Source organism: Delphinapterus leucas, chromosome 1 (genome assembly GCF_059928025.1).
Source record: "Delphinapterus leucas isolate spDelLeu-1000000601 "Yukka" chromosome 1, BTC_Dleu_Yukka2, whole genome shotgun sequence".
In the NCBI taxonomy this organism is placed as follows: domain Eukaryota; kingdom Metazoa; phylum Chordata; class Mammalia; order Artiodactyla; family Monodontidae; genus Delphinapterus; species Delphinapterus leucas.
Window position 1 is genome coordinate 166,196,642 of NC_143129.1, and position 18,157 is coordinate 166,214,798.

The 18,157-nt window shown below is 55.4% G+C and overlaps 1 protein-coding gene across 1 annotated transcript in view; it reads left to right on the top strand.

The window, feature by feature from the left end:
• Positions 1-11,993, top strand: part of SDC3 (syndecan 3) — a 38,988-nt gene extending 26,995 nt beyond the window's left edge. The window contains exons 3-6 of the mRNA XM_022575022.2: positions 2,397-2,514; positions 4,158-4,771; positions 6,710-7,001; positions 7,966-11,993. Coding sequence (XP_022430730.2) covers positions 2,397-2,514; positions 4,158-4,771; positions 6,710-7,001; positions 7,966-8,132 — 1,191 coding nt within the window. The 3' untranslated portion in view covers positions 8,133-11,993. The remainder of the gene's footprint in view (positions 1-2,396; positions 2,515-4,157; positions 4,772-6,709; positions 7,002-7,965) is intronic.
• Positions 11,994-18,157: the final 6,164 nt, after the last annotated feature.

Genomic DNA, 18,157 nt, shown 5'->3' on the forward strand with positions numbered 1-18,157 from the left:
CCACTTTGGGGTTCCCCTGGGACCACAGACTTCTTAGAACCCCTCCTCCCAGCTAAAGGGCTTCCAGCCTTCCCTGGGCTGCCTGGAAGGATGGAGAGACAGTGAAGATGGACCTGCTCAGGAGAGGCAGTCTGAGCCCCGTCCCTGCTCAGTCCCCATCCTGCTGCCTGTCTCTGGCTTCAGGCTACTTGCCTAAGAATGGAGCAGAAAGTCTCCAAGGGACCCCAGCTTAGCTGGCCCAGGTGGTAGAGGCTGGTAGTGTGGGAGCTTCTAGCCCCCTCACCTCAGGTCCTGGGGCTTTGTTCTTTTGGGAAGTGGGAGCAGAGATGGGAGCTGGGGAAGGTTGGATGGTAGCTGTTCTGAGCTCCTGAAATGTCTAAAACGGAGGAAGACCCAGCAATTAGTCACAGAGCAATTACTCTAATTGTTCCACTCCATGACTCACTGGTAGCAAGTAAATACTGATTAATTCATTATTTTGAGACTGTGTGTGCGTGTGTGTGGTAACGGGTATGGTGGGGGGGAATCTCCTGGCTCCCTGCCCTGGCCTCCTGCCCTGCGTGGCCTGTGTAGGGCTTTGGAGCAGGTGGTCGAGGCTCGGGGCCGGAAGCCAGGATTGGGATCCTCTCTCTAGCTCCATAGGAACTCCAGAAGGGGGCCTGTCAGGGGTGGGAGTGTGAGAGTCTGAGCAGAGATCACAGTGCCAGTCCAGCCCCTCTCCTGCTCGCACACCTTCTATGGCTCCCCATGTCAGTCAAACAGTAGTGATATTCAGACTCCACCTCACACCTGCTGAACCGCCAAGTTCTGTTTTCACAATATTCTGATGTGCAGTCAGGATAAAACATGACCAGTTTCCAAGATAAAAGTCAGCAGCCGAGCACTGAGAGCCTGTGATGGATGGGGCTTCCCCAAACTCAACTCCAGCCTGTCCCTGCCCCACCCCTGTCCCGGGAATTACATCCCCCAACTCCAAACCTGTTCCCTAACAGATACTTCCTGATACCTACTGTGTGTCTGACGCGGTCCTGCCTCCATCGAGGTGTAGTTTAGTGGGGGTGGGAGCAGTCACAGAAGAAGTATATACCCAAAGCCAGCACCGCTCACAAGTAGTGGTAGTTGTGAATTCAGAAGCACAGGGTGCTCTGAAAGATCAAAGCAGGAGGGCTTCTCAGAAGAAGCAACGGGGAGCGGAGTTAGCTGGTGGGAAGTTGGAGAATAAGGGGATGGGAAGGTAGGGTGTTCTCTTGGAGGGAACAGCATGAGTGAAAGAGGCGGGAGAGACCATGTTCCAGGAACAGACAGGGGCCCGGTGGTAGGAATCCAGTGATTGCAGGGGTTCTGAGGGACCCTGGGTGAGGCTGTCAGTCCCAGCTCTGGTGGCACAGGCTGTGCTTCCCCACCTCGGAACTTTTGCTTATCCTGTTATCTCTGCTTGAGATGCCTTTCTCTCTCTATTTCAGTTACTTAAGATCCAAGTGCTAATCCTTTAGATCTGAGCACCAGGTCATCTTTGTCTCTAAGCTCTCAGGGGGCAGGGACTGTGGCTGGGCTCAGTCTGGATCCACGGTCAAAAGTGTGGTTGGGGGTTTTCGCTCCTGTCTTGGATGCCCTTAGTGCTGGCTCTCAGCCCGGGGTTGCAGTGGGGAGGGATGGTCCAGGCCCAGGAGCCACAGCACGTGGCCTTCCCAGGTTCTGATTTTGGGGGGAGTCTTGGGTCTGGAGAGCAGGACCCTGGGAGAAGCCCCTCTCACGCCTGCAGACTCTCAGGAGACCCTTGGCAGAAGTGAAAGTGGCATCCGTGCCCTGAGCTGACTCTCGGCATTGAGATACTTTGGGGGGAGTGTAGAGAGGGGGGCTGACTTTGGTTTGGGGAGGACCCAGGGTTGGAGCCCACTCCCTTCTCTCCCTCCCCCACTTATCCAAGGTACTTCCCTCCCAGAGCCCCAAACCTCCGCAACACCCATGTCTATCCAATGGGACTAATTGCCCTATCTTTGGGATTTTGTGGTGTGAGACTTTGGGTCCCTAGCGGAGTCCGAATCTTATCATTCACGTGCTCTCTGGTGACCTGGGGCAATGGGGCCTCCCTCCTCTCCGCGGTGGAAGGGGTCAGATGGTGCTGGCCACACCGAGGGTGATGCTAACTGGGCTGAGAACCTGCTGCTTTGAGGTGCACTCGGCACATATTAGCGTGCTGCACGCTCACAGCAACCCAACAAGGCAGGAAGTGGTAATCCGGCTTGCCTCGGCTCTCTGTTTACCCCTGTGGAGGCCACATCTGGTGCTGTCCCTCCATTGTCACTTGGCCCATGAGGGTGTCTGTGGTTCCTCTGGGCATGTCCAGGCTGCTGGCCTCAGGTGCTGAGCCCTGTGCCCGACTCTGCCCTCCCCAGGCTCAGCGCTGGCGCAGTGAGAACTTCGAGAGGCCCGTGGACCTCGAGGGCTCTGGGGACGATGACTCCTTCCCCGATGATGAGCTGGATGACCTCTACTCCGGCTCGGGCTCGGGCTGTAAGTACCCCCTTCCCTTTCCCTGCATGTTGTGTCAGCAATGCCAGTCTGCCTCCAGCGCCCCATCCGAGGCTGTGATGGCAAGGAAGAGGAACCCTCGCAGGCTCAGTTAAATGGTGGGGTAGGGGAGGGGGAGGTCAGGCAGGGGGAGCTCATGGACCTCAAGCACAGGAAGGGCAGGCCACTCTTCCTGGGCTGGAACCAGGGCCTTGAGGCCTCAGAGCCTAGCATGCCCAGCTCCCCACTGCTTCTGTCTCTGCATCTCTCTGTGCACTGCTTGGGTCCCCTGCAGACCTCTGGCCTCTGACAGGGAACACAGACGCCCCTTAGTAACGCAGTTTTCAGTACTGTTGTGACTACTTGGAGGAACTCAGTAGCCCCTTTTCAGTTGCAGTGGCCGATCCCCAGCAGAGACCATTTGATTGGCTCAGCTTAGGCCAGGTGGCCCCCTTCTGTCCAATCAGCGGTGGCCAAGGGCAGGGTTAGGGCAGTGAAGGAAAATGGCAGGTGCCTCCTGTGGTGCCTGGGACAACCCAGTTCCGGGGCCCCGTCCAGAAAGGCCAGTAGAGTAGCGTGAGATCAGGGAGGCACACTGCGTTCGAATCCCACTTTCGCTAGTAAATAGCTCTGCCACCTTTGGCCGTTTTCCCTCTTTCGATCTATTTTTATCTGTGAATGGTGATAAATATGCCTTCTCAGAGCCTCTGGAAGGCTTCAGTTTAAGACATCAGGGTCTGGCACAGAGAAGGAGCTCTAAAAATGGTAGTAAAAAGGGGTGTGTGTTGAGATCGGGCCCCCTGAGGGGGCAGGACGAGCCTAACGGATGGTAGGGGGTCTGTGCGCTTTGGAACTGGCCACCTACAGCTCCTTGCCTCTAGTCTTCCCACTTTAGCCCACTCCTGTAAGCCTCTTGTGAGTTAATCTTCATGAAATCCATCCCGATGGGTCACATTTCTACTGCCAAACCTCCTCCCCACCCCTCCTCTGCCTAGTTCAGGCCCCCGGGCCTCTCTCTCTCTCTCTCTCTCTCTCTCTCTCTCTCTCTCTCTCTCCCTCTCTTTCTCTCTCTCTCTCTGTCCCCTCATTTTCTCCCGAGGCCCTCCCTTCACTTGTCCTGGCTTGGAGTCCGGAGTGCTCAAGCATCCCCTGTGGGAGAGGCTTGTTCTCCCTCTTGCTCTCTGCCTCTGCCTCCGACGGAGCCTTAGTTTACCCACCATGTGTTCATGTAGGTTGTACCCATGTCTGACTCTTCCCAGAATGCCACTCCCCTCTTCCCCTCCTCCCTGTAACCTCCAGCAAGATTTGCAGCCAGTAGGTCCTGAGTTGCCACTGCCTGGATTCAACCTGCTGGAAGCTCCAGGCTGGGTGGGCTGGAATAGTCAGGGAAGACTTCCTGGAAGACGTGGTCCCTTAGAATTTTTGGCTAGGCAGAGAAGAGTTGGGGAACATTCACTGGCTATCAGCCAACTGGTAACCGTTGGCTACATTGTGCCTTCCTCCTTTCCCTCATCTTGTCCTGGGAAAATTATGCAAAGTGTGAGGGTTGGGAGCCCCCCATCTCGATGGCCATTGCTTACCTGGGATCCTCATGCCCCTCAAATCACCCAGCTCCCTAGCTCTCTCCTCTCCCCCTCACCCTCCAGACTTCGAGCAGGAGTCGGGCATCGAGACAGCCATGCGGTTCAGCCCAGATGTGGCCCTGGCAGTGTCCACCACACCCGTGGTGCTGCCCACCATGGACATCCAGCCTGTGGGCACCCCGTTTGAAGAGCTCCCCTCTGAGCGCCCCACCCCAGGGCCAGCCACCAGCCCCCCATTGGTGACAGAGGTCCCAGAAGAGCCCAGCCAGAGAGCCACCACCATCTCCACTCCTACGGCAACCACTGCTGCCACAACCACAGGGACCCCAGCTGTGGCCACAGTGCCCGCCACAGTGGTCACCGCCGCCCCCAGCATCCCTGCAGCACCTCCTTCCACGGCCACCACCTCTATCGTAAGGACCACCGGCATACGGAGGCTTCTGCCTCTTCCACTGACCACAGCAGCCACAGCCCGGGCCACCACCCCAGCGGTACCCTCACCTCCCACCACAGTGGCTGTCTTGGACACAGAGGCCCCAACACCCAGGCTGGTCAACACAGCTACCTCCAGACCAAGGACCCTTCCCAGGCCAGCTACCACCCAGGAGCCTGACATCCCTGAGAAGAGCACCCTGCCCCTGGGGACCACTGCCCCTGGACCCACGGAGGTGGCTCAGGTGAGTGGGTGGGGAGAGGACAGGGAATCAGAGCAGAGGAGGGTGGGTCAGGGCCTGGGGGAGGGAGGACGGAGCTGGGCAGGGGTGAGATCTAGGAGGTTCTGAAGATGAGCCAGACAGGGATGGGGAGGGTAAGATAGGCATGAGGCCGGAGGGCCAAGGCTGGGGGTGAGTTACAGGACGAGGAAAGAGATTGAGATGGATGGGGATGGAAGAGGGACCAGGCCTGGGTCTTTAGATGTTAGGACAAGACATCAATGGGGAAGGAGCTGGGTGAATGGGAGTGTTGATGTGGGGAGGGGCCAGGGGCCTGTGTGTTCTGATTAAAAGCACAAACTCAGGAGCCTTGCAGCCTGGGTTGGAATTCTTCCACTGCCATGTGCCTTCAGGAAGTCACTGATCCTTTTTATACCTTTGTTTCCTTGTCTGTGAAAAGGAGAAAATCATAGAATGCAAATCATAGGGTTGTGAGAATTAAGTTTCCCAACATATCCAAAGTGCTTAGAACGGTGCCTGGCAATACTAAGTAAGCTAAAAGTTTCACTTTTGTTATCGTCATCGTTGTTATTATCCATCTGAGGGGGATTAAGAGTGGGGCTGTGTGAGAGGAATACTGCAGCTTACGTTTGTGGAGTGCTGCCTGGGTGGCAGGCTCAGCGCTGAACACGTTACCTGTGCCATCTCCTCTCCCCCTCACACTCACCCCACGGGGTGGCACTGCCGTCATCCTCCCTTAAAGGTGAGGCCCCTTTCCAAGGCTTCACAGGCAGCAATGGCAGACTGAGGATTTGAACCTGTCAGTCAGCTCCAGAGCTCCTCAGGGGTGTGTGTGTGTGTGTGTGTGTGTGTGTGTGTGTGTGTGTGTGTTCGGGGTATTATGGATGGGGAGGTTGAAGGGAAGAGGATGAAGATGTAAGGAATGCCGGGATGGGTGGGATCAAGGAAGTGGCAGAAGTAGCCTGGTCCCTGCTGGGTGTGTTGGGCAAGGAGGGCGTGTAGGGACATTGGTTGGGGTATTAAAGCCCTTTGCCTCCGTCTCTCGCAGAGGAGGGCCCTCAGGCTATGGAGCTGCCTTCGGGTCATCGTCAGGCCCTCCGACTCCCCAGCCAGCCCCAGCAGGACGCAGGCCCTGCTTTTTGCTCCTCTGAGCAGTCGGGACAACCTGGTGTTTCACAGATGCTTGGCCAGGCAGGCAGGGGAGACAGTGCTAGGGCACTGAGACCAGGTTGCTGGTGCAGCCTCTGCTCACGGCCTTTCCTCGGCCTGGACACCAGACCCACGCTCTCCATGCCCACTTGTGAAGCAGCTACGTCCCTGCCATGATCCCAACTCTGGTCCTGCCTCCATGTGGTGGGAGCCATTGAGATTTGTGGTGCTCTTAGACTGAACTTCAGGCTAAGGGACTCACACCTGCCCTAGGCACATGGATCCAGGATCAGGCCCACGTATTTAAGAGCTGCACCCAGCTGTCCCCAAGCAGCAGTCCCTGATAGGAACCCCCTAAGGATTGTTAGAAAGGCAGCTGGAGAAGGAAGTAATGGAGATGGGGTGGGGACCGGGATGTGTCCAGGGTGAGGATAGAGGCAGTGTAGTATAGTGGTTAGGAACACAGATTCTGGAGTTGGATAGATCTGGATTTTAGTTCTGCTTCTACCACTTACTAGCTGTGTGTCCTTGGGCAGGTCATTTAACCTCTTTGGGCCTATTTCCTGCTCTATAAATTAGGGGTAATGATACCTCCTTTATGAGGATATTGTGAGGATAAAACGCCCATGATGTGCTTAGCACAGGGCCTGGCACATGGCGCATGCTTACCGAGTGTCAGCCCCACCAGGGAAGTGGCGTGGTGGCAGTGGGCTTGTGTGCATGTGTGTATGGCTGCACTGTGGCAGGGGGTGCTGGGGCCTGGCTCCTGGGCTCATGCTACCCTCCCTACAGACCCCAACTCCAGAGTTCTTCCTGACCACGATCCGGGATGAGCCAGAGGTGCCAGTGAGTGGGGGACCCAGTGGGGACTTTGAGCTGCCGGAGGAAGAGACCACACAGCCAGACACAGCCAATGAGGTGGTGGCTGTGGGTGGGGCCGCGGCCAAGCCGTCACCTCCACCTGGGACGCTGCCCAAGGGTGCCCGCCCAGGCCCCGGCCTCCTGGACAATGCCATCGACTCGGGCAGCTCTGCAGCTCAGCTGCCGCAGAAGAGCATCCTGGAGCGGAAGGAAGTGCTCGTAGGTGAGACTTGGGGCCTGGGAGGAGCCCAGAGGGGGCAGCTGGAGGGGCTTCAGTTTGCCCTCTAGGAACCCAGGAGGGAGGGTAGGGTGTGGGTTTCCTAGGAGCCTAGTTTCCTAGGAAGGGAAAGCTGGGGACTCGGGGACCCCAGGATGTACCCTCTGGTTCCTCTTCTGACCTTCCTTATCCCAGGGTCAGACCTCCATCCTACCTCCAGCACTTTCCTCAGCACCTTCCGACCCCTCCTCAGACTCTGCCCTTGACCCCTGCTTCCCTGGACCATGCTGTTCACCCCTCCTGGACTGCAGCCTCTGGATCCTGATCCCTGGTCCCATCCTTGGTTTGATCTGCTCCCACCCTTGATGCCAGCCCTGAGGACCTGCCCTTGGCCTTGTCTCCTGAAGAGTCTCTGGATTCGTGGTCCAAACACTGCTCCCCACTTAGGAGCGTTGTGGCCTCAGCCAGGTGCTTCACCTTTCCAGGCTCCCTTTTCCTCATCTGTGGAATGGGGATAATCATTTTGCACTTAATCAATTCTAAGTGCACATCTATTCATATGTTAACCCTTCTGCAGTTGGGGTGTATCCTGGTTGAGATGGCAGGGATTTTTCCATCCTAAGGGTATATAAAACGCTGGAGCGTCTCCTGATGGACGGCGTCTTACGTTTGATGAGGACCGTAGCACGGCGCCTCCCTCGTAGCACCGTGTGAGGACTCCATGCATTCGTGTGGTGAGAACAGGTGCTTAGAACAGTGCCAGGCTGCAGTGAGGGCTGTAAATGGCCGCCAGTGCTGGTGTTCTAGCATTGACTCCAAACTTCACTGCAGCTCTGGTCTCAGGTTCGAGAGATTCCCAGCCCTCTCCCAACTCTTGCCCCCATCCCCCAGGGCCCTCTGCCCTCTCCTCGGCCTCTAAGCTCGTCCCACCCTGCCTCTGGCTCTTGACCTCTGCCCTCTTCCTCCACAGCTGTGATTGTGGGCGGGGTGGTGGGCGCCCTCTTTGCCGCCTTCCTGGTCACACTGCTCATCTACCGCATGAAGAAGAAGGACGAGGGCAGCTACACGCTGGAGGAGCCCAAACAGGCGAGCGTCACATACCAGAAGCCCGACAAGCAAGAGGAGTTCTACGCCTAGCGGAGCCAGAGTGCCTCCCTGTAGCCTCAGCGCCACCCCTGCGCCCACTCCCTGGCCCAGAGCCACCAGTCCCACCCTGGGACTGGGCCTGGGAGACAGCCTGGCCCCAGTTCATCTCTGCCACCCTCCCAAGGTCTGCCCAGACTGCCAGCTTCACACAGCTCTTCCCCAAGGGACAGGGGGCATTGCCATCTGCTCCAGACTGTGCCCTTATGAGCTCATCACTTGTCCGCCCCCACCAGCCTGGGGCTTTAGGACCTCATGTCTGGTGGACAGGAGGAAGGAAACTCCTGATTGGCTGGTGGAAGAAGGGGTGGGGCTTAAGCCCCAACCTGGCCCCATGGGGCTGACTGAGGTTTCCTTTTGGGGGCAGAGAGGCACTCAGGCTGGTTTCCAGGACAAGCATTTGGCAAACTCAGCCCTTGAAATCATTGAGACACTGCAACCTCTTGCTTCTCTCCCAGGCCCCCCTCCCTGCCTGGGTGAGACAGTACCCCTCACCACCAACCTGTATTGTCCTGGCCTCTCTGGGGTTGTGGGGTCGTTTTCCCTCACCCTTGCCCGTTGCACATGCACCCACAGGCTTCACCTCCTTCCCGGTCTGCCCCTGAGGAATTGGCTTCCCGAGAGTGCTCTGGCAGCCACTGGTGAGGAGGGGCTGGGCTGCTTGGACCTCCTTCCGAGTGGACTCTGCACAGACACTATCTCCCACATGGTCACACGTATTGTCACACACAGACAAAAGCACGCAGTGACAAAATCATATGCCATCTTGACCACCCAGCCAATCCAGACATGTCACAGACACACACGTTCTTCCAAAGAGGTTTATTCATTTCTTACGTGCCCCCAAATGCTTATGACAATGCAAGTCACTAATCATCGTTACCCAGTGGTGACGGTGTGGCCTGCCTCCCTCTCTGCCACACTCCTCCCAACCCCCACCCACCCATACACCTGACACCACACACGTTGCCTCCAGCTTTCAGGCTCACTGGGGAGGGTGCCATTAGGCCAGAACAATCAGCCCATATTGGGTCCCCTGAGGTGCCCTGTCACACTCAGCCCTCACGACACCCTCACCAACCACATTGCCACCGACCCTGGCAAGTCTGATGCAATCCCACGTGGATGCACAGTCTCACCCACACAGCCCCACTCTCACACTTGGACACTTGCCTTTCCTGGAATGAAGTGCGGTGTGGGGGCCATTGCCACAAGCCCCCTCAGGACGTTGCACACCTGCTGAGCCTGGCTTCACCCTGCCTGCTTCCCTCCCCTCTGTAGCCTGCAAAGGGCTTGCTTGGGGGCAAGTCCCCCACTTGCTGAGGAAGGCAGACTGGTTCCCGGAATTCAGCCTTGGGCTGGGGAGGGGGCTTGGGTCCCCCAGGACCGAAGGCCCCGGTTCGGGAGGGAGCATGTGGTGGGGCTCCTGGGCTCCCTACATCCCCCTCCTGCTCTGAGCTGGGGTCCGACTCTGCCTCCCAGGACACAAGTCTCCAAAGTGCCTGCGAGGGTGGGCCCTGCGCCTGGGCCCTCTGCGCCCTCTCCCTTTGGCCTTGCCGGGTCCACCTCAGCCCCACCCCTGGGCCCCTGGGGGCCTCCCGTGGACACCTGCCCATTCATTTGGCCAGACAACCTGGCGGTTGTCCTGGCTGCAGCTGGAAGCAGCCCATCCAGACGCACTGCCCCAGGCCGAGGGCTGCGGGCAGGCTGGAGCGGGGGTGTCACAGGCCCCAGCCCGCCTCCCCCGTCTCTTCTACCCTTGCAGATGGGGCCTCTTGTGTAGATACTTTAAATGTGGGGTCACAAATCTCCTATGGGGGCTGTGCTTGGTGGGGCCTCTTGGAGCCAAGGGATGTGGTCTGAGTTGTGATGGTCTGGGCCTCACACCCCCACCCCTTGCCCACAACCCAGATTCAAGTCAGGAGCCCGGGTTTTATTTCTGTTTCCTTTTCAAGACTCGCTGGCAATAGACTTGTGCAGGGTGAGGGCTGGGGGTGCCTGAGGCGGTGAGGGTGAGGTCCCGGGGAGCTTTGCAGCCTGTCTTTTCCACTGTCCTACTCCCAGGCTGGGGCTCCATCTTTCAGACTCGCAGGCCCCCTTGGCAGGGCCTGGAGGCTGGTGAGGAACCTAGCTGGTCCCACTCTTTGAGGGGCAGGAGTAGGGGGAGGCCTCCTGGGCCCACGATCTGTTGGAGGTGACCTGGCCTCAGTCACCCCTGGAGTGTAAGGGCTGGGGGACAGGAGAGACCAAAGTCCCAGCCTCCCTCTACCCTGCTTCCTGGCGGGCTGCTGTCTTGGGGCAGCAGCTCTGGTGAGAAGGCCTGGGCAGGCCAAGGCTGAGAAGCCAGGGAGCAAGGAGAGGGGATCTGGACCACCCAGGGGAGCTCTGGGATGCTGGGTCTGGGGTAAGAGACCCAGCAGTGGGCACAGCCTCGGCATGGGGCTGGAGCCCGTGGTGGGTGCAGGGTCGAGCACAGGATGGCTGAGCAGGGCGTAGGCTGGCTGGAGTGGGCTCAGAGGGGCTGCATGGGTCCAGCCTGGCCCCAGCAGGCCTAACTCCTCATGCTCTGTGGGCTGGCTTCTAACTTGGGGCCTCCTGGCACCGGCCTTTTCTCTGTGTCCTTAGCATTTGCGAGAAGAGGCCGAGGGCCTCGTTCATGGAGCCCTGGAACCAAGAAAAATGTCCAGGCTTTACCTTCATGAAGTTTCAGACCATCCGATCAGCCCAAATCCATCCCTGCCAGCCCAAGTCCAGCGCAGCGATCCCAGAGTGTGCGGTACAAAGGGCAAGCTGGAGCTCTCCTATGTGCAGCGTGAGTGCAGGCCTCACCCTGCCTGGATACATGGTGTGATGCGTGCAGGCCCTGCCCAAATATGTCCCCAGCCACCCCGGTGCTCCTGGGGAGGGCGTCCTGCAGGGCCCTGGCATTGCCGGGAAACGTGGCCGGTTCCAAAGGAAGAGGGAGCGTGTGTGCTTGACAGCCTCCCTGGGGCCTCAGCTGCCAGAGAGTGCAAGGCGGGCTGGGGCCACCCCTCAGCTGTGACTCCTAGAGCCCAAGCTCTGTCTCCCCAGGGGGCCAGAGGGATGCCTCCCCTGAAGGGTTGGTCCCCTTGTTCGGAAGCAGATGGGTGGTCACCGGGTCTGGGTCGGGCAGGTCAGCCCCTCCTGGGGTTGGCAAAGCCATCTGTCCAGGCTTCCAAGCTGGGGCCTTGGGCACAGGGAGCAGACACACCTCTGCCTCATGGGACAGGAGTGGGCACTGCCTACTTGGCGCTCCTGAATTTCTTCTCCTGACAGCCACCACCCTGGACTTGCTTCCCCAGGCCTCCTGCCTGTAAATAGAAGCCCACAGACTGTGTACAGATTTACAGAGACGCCGAGGCTGGGCCCCAGAGTTGCCATCTAAGGGCTGATGGCCCCAGCATCCCCCGGGTGCCCACCAGGCAACTCAGCGCACCAGCCCCAGCGTGGCGAATGCATGTAAATATTTTTCGTAGGCAGCAGTGTGGCTCCAGAGAGCCCCCTGAAGACAGTGTCCCTCCTGTGCGTCCTTTCTCCTATACAGATCCCTCCAAGAACCCGGCCTGGGGTGGGGGGAGTTTGTCCTTCCCTCCCCCAGGCCTTCCCTGCCCCTTCTCTCCCTCATAACCTGTTTATTAACCATACCTGTCCTGAGTTCATGGCCAAAACTTTAAATATGAAAAAGCGGTGGAAAAAGAAACCAAGGCACCTGCCCCACTGTGGGTGCTCACCTGTCCCAGCCTTGTGAAGGAACTGTGGTTTTTTTGTTTTGTTTTTTTAACACTTCCTGTGCTGTGCCCATTTATAAGAGGAAATAAAATTAAACCGAAATGATGTCCTGTGGTCAGAGTGTGAGATAAGCATGGAGGTTATTTGGGGAGGGGCAGCCCACAGTCCCATTTGGGCCTCAGCCACATCCCCCTTTAAAAGAAATTGAGAAGCAAGCAAAGAAAATTGACCGACAGCCCCTCGTGGGAACCATTATGGTAAAAGCTGCTCTTGGTTGAGAGTGTTCGGGAAGCCATGGAGCTGACTGCGGCGAGGCTGAGTGGGCGCTGCGGTTGGGCAGGGTTAGGCTGTGGTGACACCGGGGGAAGAACTGTGGTTTCCAGCCACAGGAGAGAATCTTGGGACCGCAGGATATTGGAACTGGACTGGCCAAGGTGAGATGTCTTTGGCGTCTAAAGGGCCTGGTTTCAAGCCTAGGTGACGATTCCGAGCTCTGACTCTGAAGAAGCTACTTGGCGTGAGGCTCAGTGTTCTTACCTGAGAAATGAGGTGAGCGTCAACAACATCCCCAAGTACTATGTGAGGAGGAACACTTAGCACGGTCAGCCTCAGCTCACGGGGTCTTGGATGATGGTGTCGGGACAGAACTGAACCCGGGACAGGAGGAGTTCCATGGCCTGGAAGCCCAGATGGCCTCCTGGGATCACAGGGTCATGGAGCTGGGAGGGCCTTAGAGCCAGCCCTGGGCCCCTTGGGGTAGAAATCCCTTCTTCAGTGCCTCTTGGGGGACTTCCCTGCCCCATGCCAGCACACCTCTTATGACAGGGACTTGGTGCATCCTGGGGACCAGGTCACTCTGCCTGTTGAGAAGTCCTTTATTTTTAGCCCAAATCTGCCTCTCTTGTGTTTCCTTTCTCTGGTCCTCATTCTTCTCTGGAGGCACACAGGGCTCTGCCCCCTTGCTGTGGGATAGCTCCAGGCATGAGTGTCATGGTCAAAACCCTTCCTCCTCCAAAGGAAACCTCTCCATGTCCTCTAGAGGTTTATTCATCTTAAAATGTGATACTCACACAGGGTCTTGATGGTTCTGGGGTGGGTTGGAGGCTGAGGCCCCTGGATTTGGTACAAGATCCTACCCGTACTGCCCTCCCTTCACTAAAGTTTCTTGAGTGCCCCCAGGTGCCATCCTGGTGAGCACTTACATCTACTTGGGAGAGAGCTAAAAACCAGGGTCTCATGACTATGTAATGACACTGGTCTGTGGGGGTGTGTTTCCTCAGCCACCACCTCCAACCACCCCCCACCAAGCATTCCCCTCACTGCCAGACGATTCAGGGACAGAGCCCCAAGGCCTGGGTCCTCACTGTGGGACCTCAGACCGTGTGTGCCCTGACGGTCTCAGGCTGCACGGCTATAAAATGGGGTGAAGGGGCCAGCCTCGCCATGTTGAGGTTCTCACAGAGGCCTGGGCCCCAGCTAGAAGCCTGCTATGCCATGAGGGGTGGTTTTGCCACCATTCAAGTCCCAGGTCCTGACATGGTCCCTCCTCCAGGGAGTTTTGGAAGTTGATTCCAAACTCTCTGAGTTCCTATAGCCTGGAGTTATCTTCCCACCTGCAGGGCCCCCACCACCTTCTCATCTGAATTCAAGTGACCTGCGTCATATTGTGTTCTCAGCCTGGAAGAGTAAAAAAAAGTCTCATCCTGGAGTCGAGCGGACTCAGCTGTGTGCGCTTGGGCACAATGCTCTACCTCTCTGAGCCTGTTTCCTCATGTGCAAATGTGGACAATAAGGTCAATATTTGGAGACTCTTGTGAAGATTAAATGAGATAACATATTGAAAGCAGCTAGCATGGAGCTTGGCCTATGTGGCACCCAGCTGCTGGACTTCAATCCCTCTTTGTACAATCAGTCTTTAACAGGCAAACTTTACTCAAATCCCAACTCCACCACTGACTAGCTATGGGACCTTGGGCGGGTTATTCAGACTCCTAGTGCTCAGTCTCCTCACCTGTAAAATGGGCTAATAGTGCCTGCGTCATGTGCATGGTGTTCAGAACCATGCCTGGCGTACAGCAGGTGCTATATATTATTCGTGTTGTTCTTGTTGTTGCTGTCATTATCTGCAGGGTCCAGCCTGCTGCCTGTTGAATGAGTAAATGACAAGGAATCTGGGTAGAAATCAGAATATCGGTGTCAGCTCTGGAGTGAACTGTGACTTAGGCTGAGGCTTCTCAGAGCTGAGGCTGATGCCTGGAAATCATCCACGTAGGTTGTACAGATGGGCTGGAAGCTGCTGGGAGTTGGAGCATTTCTCTCTGGGCCCCTTGGCCCAGGGATGAGCAACAAACAGAGGGGGAAGGAGGAAGAATAGCTGATTGTTTCCCGAGGCCCATGAGGTTGCAGACTCCTGCCAAGCTGCCCCAAGAACAGAGTGTGCTCAGCTTCCGAGGGCCGCCCACCCTGTCTCTGCTGGCCTGAGGGTGGGCTCGGGACAGACCGAAGGTCCAGGTTGATTACTGCCAGAGCTGCAAGCCTTATCCACACTCAGGGAAGAAGGAGGCTGGGCCAGAGAGCAGACAGCAGAAGGGGTGGGTGAGGCACTGACTGCCAGGCACCGTGAGACGGGCTCGTCTCACATTAGCTCGTTTTAGCCTCGTGCAGGTCTGCCCTCCTGACTGGTTTTTGCAAATGAAGAAAGCAGAGGGCTTCCCTGGTGGCGCAGTGGTTAAGAATCTGCCTGCTAATGCAGGGCACACGGGTTTGAGCCCTGGGCCGGGAAGATCCCACGTGCCGCGGAGCAACGAAGCCCGTGCGCCACAACTACTGAGCCTGCGCTCTAGAACCCAGGAGCCACAACTACTGAAGGCTGTGTGCCTAGAGCCCGTGCTCCTCAACAAGAGAAGCCACTACAATGAGAAGCCCCGCGTACCGCAACGAAGAGTAGCCCCCGCTCTCCGCAACTAGAAAAATCCCGCGTGCAGCAACGAAGACCCGATGCAGCCAAAAAAAAAAAAAAAAAAAAAGCAGAAACCTGAGGCCATAATGCTATTAAAAGGTGTAGTGGGATTCGAGTGTGAGTTTCCACATGGAGTCAATGTTCTTTCAGTTCCACCACCCTTTCCTCCCTCTACTGTTAGTTAGTTGTGTGAGCGTGGGCAGGTTACTAAGCTTCTCTGAACCTCAATTATGTCATCAGAAAAACAGATGCACAGGGTATTGAAAGGCTTGAAAGTTACATTAACACATGACAATCGTGGGTGCCTTCCAATTGTCAGAGCCCATTCACAAGACATTATCTCACTTAATTCTTGGAGAGAATGAGTCCCCTGCTTTATAGATAAAGACACTGACCCTGTGACCAAAATCCACACTGTGGGACACTTGTTTGGGACAAACCACCCAGCTTCTTCAACTAATAAATTGTAAGGAAGGGGAAAGGAAAAGAGATGGAGAGGGATTTTATAGATAAGCTTAAAAGGCATGTTAACCGATCCACGTGGGAACTTGGTTTGAATGCTGATTCAAACAAATTCTAAAAAAGAGAGCTAATTATGGGGCAAGTGGAAATTTGAACATTGAGTGAATATTTGTCATAAAGGAATCATTGTCAGTGTTCTTAGATGTGATAATGGCCCTGTAGTTATGTTTTTGTTTTAAAGAGTCTTTATCTTCATACAGACTGAAATTTTGGCAGATGAAGTGATGGGATGTCTGGGATTGGCTTAAAAAACATGGGGAGGAGTGGGTGGGAGAACAGAGGACATAAGATGGGACTTGAGTTGATAATTATACAAGTTGAGTAGTAGGCACATAGGGGGCTCATTATATTATTCTGTCAGCTCTAAGTTTAACTGTTAAATTCTTCACAATAAAATGTTAACAAAAAGAAATTGATTCCCAGGGAGCATGAGGAATTCCCCTGCCACCGCCCACCCCCGGGAAATGCAGAACTGGGTCTTCTGACCCCAAGCCCAGGCCCCCTGGCCCTCACCCTGTCCCTGCTGTGGACTCCTGGAATGTCATATATTTTCCCCGGCTTGATGTCGTCCACTTCCAGATGGCCAGCACCTTCAGGGGCCCCGCTCCCTTCCCTTTTACGGAAACTGGCTCTCGTGAATAGCTCTGATGAAGAAATTCACATGAAACTGTGATGAGTGACGTGGCTTCAGCTATTGCCTCCTCCAGAGGTACTTGCCTTCTGCCAAAGAGAGTAAGAGAAATGGCCCTTGCAGAGTGGGTGTCACAGCTCACAGAGCACTTTCCAGGGAATCCTTGGCCTTGCTTACTGTCCACATCAGTCCAGGGAGGTGGACTGGTTGGGGAGGATGACTCCTCCCACTTTGAAGGACATTGAACTTGGTCATTTCTCCCCATTTTCATGGCTCTGGCCAAGTCTAGACATTTATTATGTCTCGCTGGAAATACTGAAAGAGAGTGGAGAGATGTGGGTTCTCCACCAGCCTCAGCAAGTTCTTCCTGGATCGTCCTGGAGAAGCCACTTTGCTCCCGAGTCTGGCTTCCTCCTCTGTCTAATGGACACAGTGAAGGCCACTGAAGAATTTGTGGGGATCCAAAGAGCAGGCAGATCTAAGTGTCCAATAATGACAACAACAGAACACGTGGATTGTACTTACCACATGCTGGGCATGATCTAAGCATTTAAAATAACATGTGGCAGGGCTTCCCTGGTGGCACAGTGGTTGAGAGTCCACCTGCCGATGCAGGGGACAAGGGTTCGTGCCCCGATCCAGGAAGATCCCACATGCCGGGGAGCGGCTGAGCCCGTGAGCCATGGCCGCTGAGCCTGCGCATCCGGAGCCTGTGCTCTGCAACGGGAGAGGCCACAGCGGTGAGAGGCCCGCGTACCGCAAAATTAAAATAAAGTAAAATAATGTGTGGCATTTAGAAAAGTGCCTGGCAAGTGCTATATAGGTATTTATTAAATAAAATAATTTTGCATTATTACCATATTTAATGCTATGGACTGAATTGTTTTCCCCTGGCATAATTCATATGTTGAAGCCCCAACCCCCAAGGCGACAGTATTTGGAGATGGGGCCTCTAAGGAAGTAATTAAGATTAAATGAGGTCATAAGAGCAGGGCCCTGGTCCAATAGGATTGGTGTCCTTACCTGATAAGAAGAGACCCTAGAGAGACTGTGTGCCCCCCTCTCTGTGAGCATATAGGGAAGGCCCACATGAGGGCACAGTGAGAAGGTGGCCATCTGCAAGGCAGGAAGAGAGCCTTCACTAGAAACCAACCGTGTTGGCAGCTTGATCTTGGACTTCCAGCCTCCAGAACTGTGAGAAAATAAATGTCTCTTGTTTAAGTCAGTAAACCCAGTCTTTGGTATTTGGTGATGGCAACCCAAGCAGACTAATGCATTTAATCTTTACAAAATCTTTGAGAGGCGGTAGGTACTCTTATTACTCTCATGTTTACAGATGGGGAGACTGAGGCATGGAGATTCTGAGAAGGCTAAGGGTGTAGATAAGAAAACGGTAAAACCTTTGACCAAGAAAACCTTTGGTCCAGAAAACCTTGACCCCTCTCCACCCTTCTCTTGGCAGACTCCTATGGGTCCTTCAAAGCCCTACTCAAACATCACCTCCTCTGGGAACTCCCAGGCAGCACTAGTCCTTGGGGCTGGAAAGGGGAGGAAGAGAGGCCAGGAGGAAATACTTAGACCTGGAAAAGTGGAGGATCGAGAGAAGGCAGGGCCTGATGGAGGCGGTCGGATGAGTGAGGTGGGAACAAGAGAACTGCAGGGAGGGAGGCAGGCTTGCGAGAGAGTCAGTCCCTGGGTTGGCTGTTGGGAAGGTATGCAGGGGGAAGTTCTTAGTCCTCCTTCCTATCATGGGTGCCTCTGTCTTGTGGCTTGTTCTTCAAGGCCCCGCTCAGCCTCTAGCTTTCTCGAGGTTAGCTGTGTGGCATACAAGTTAAGAAATGGACTGGGGCCACACAGTTCTGGTTTGAATCCTGGCTCCTCTAGTTATCGGCTATGTAATCTCCAGCAATTCATTTACCCTCCCATACCTTAGTATCCTATGGGGATGAAATGGAGGAGAATCATAGTACCCATCTCATAGAATGGTCCTGAGGTTTAATTAAGTTAATACATGGCACATAGAAAATGCTTGGTAAATATCAGCTCATAACATCATCTTGGATGACTCTACTTCATGGTGCTCTCTTTCCTGTGAATTCAAATGAGCTTAAGTATAAACCATGCAAGTCAACCCAACAGCATTGATAATAACAATGA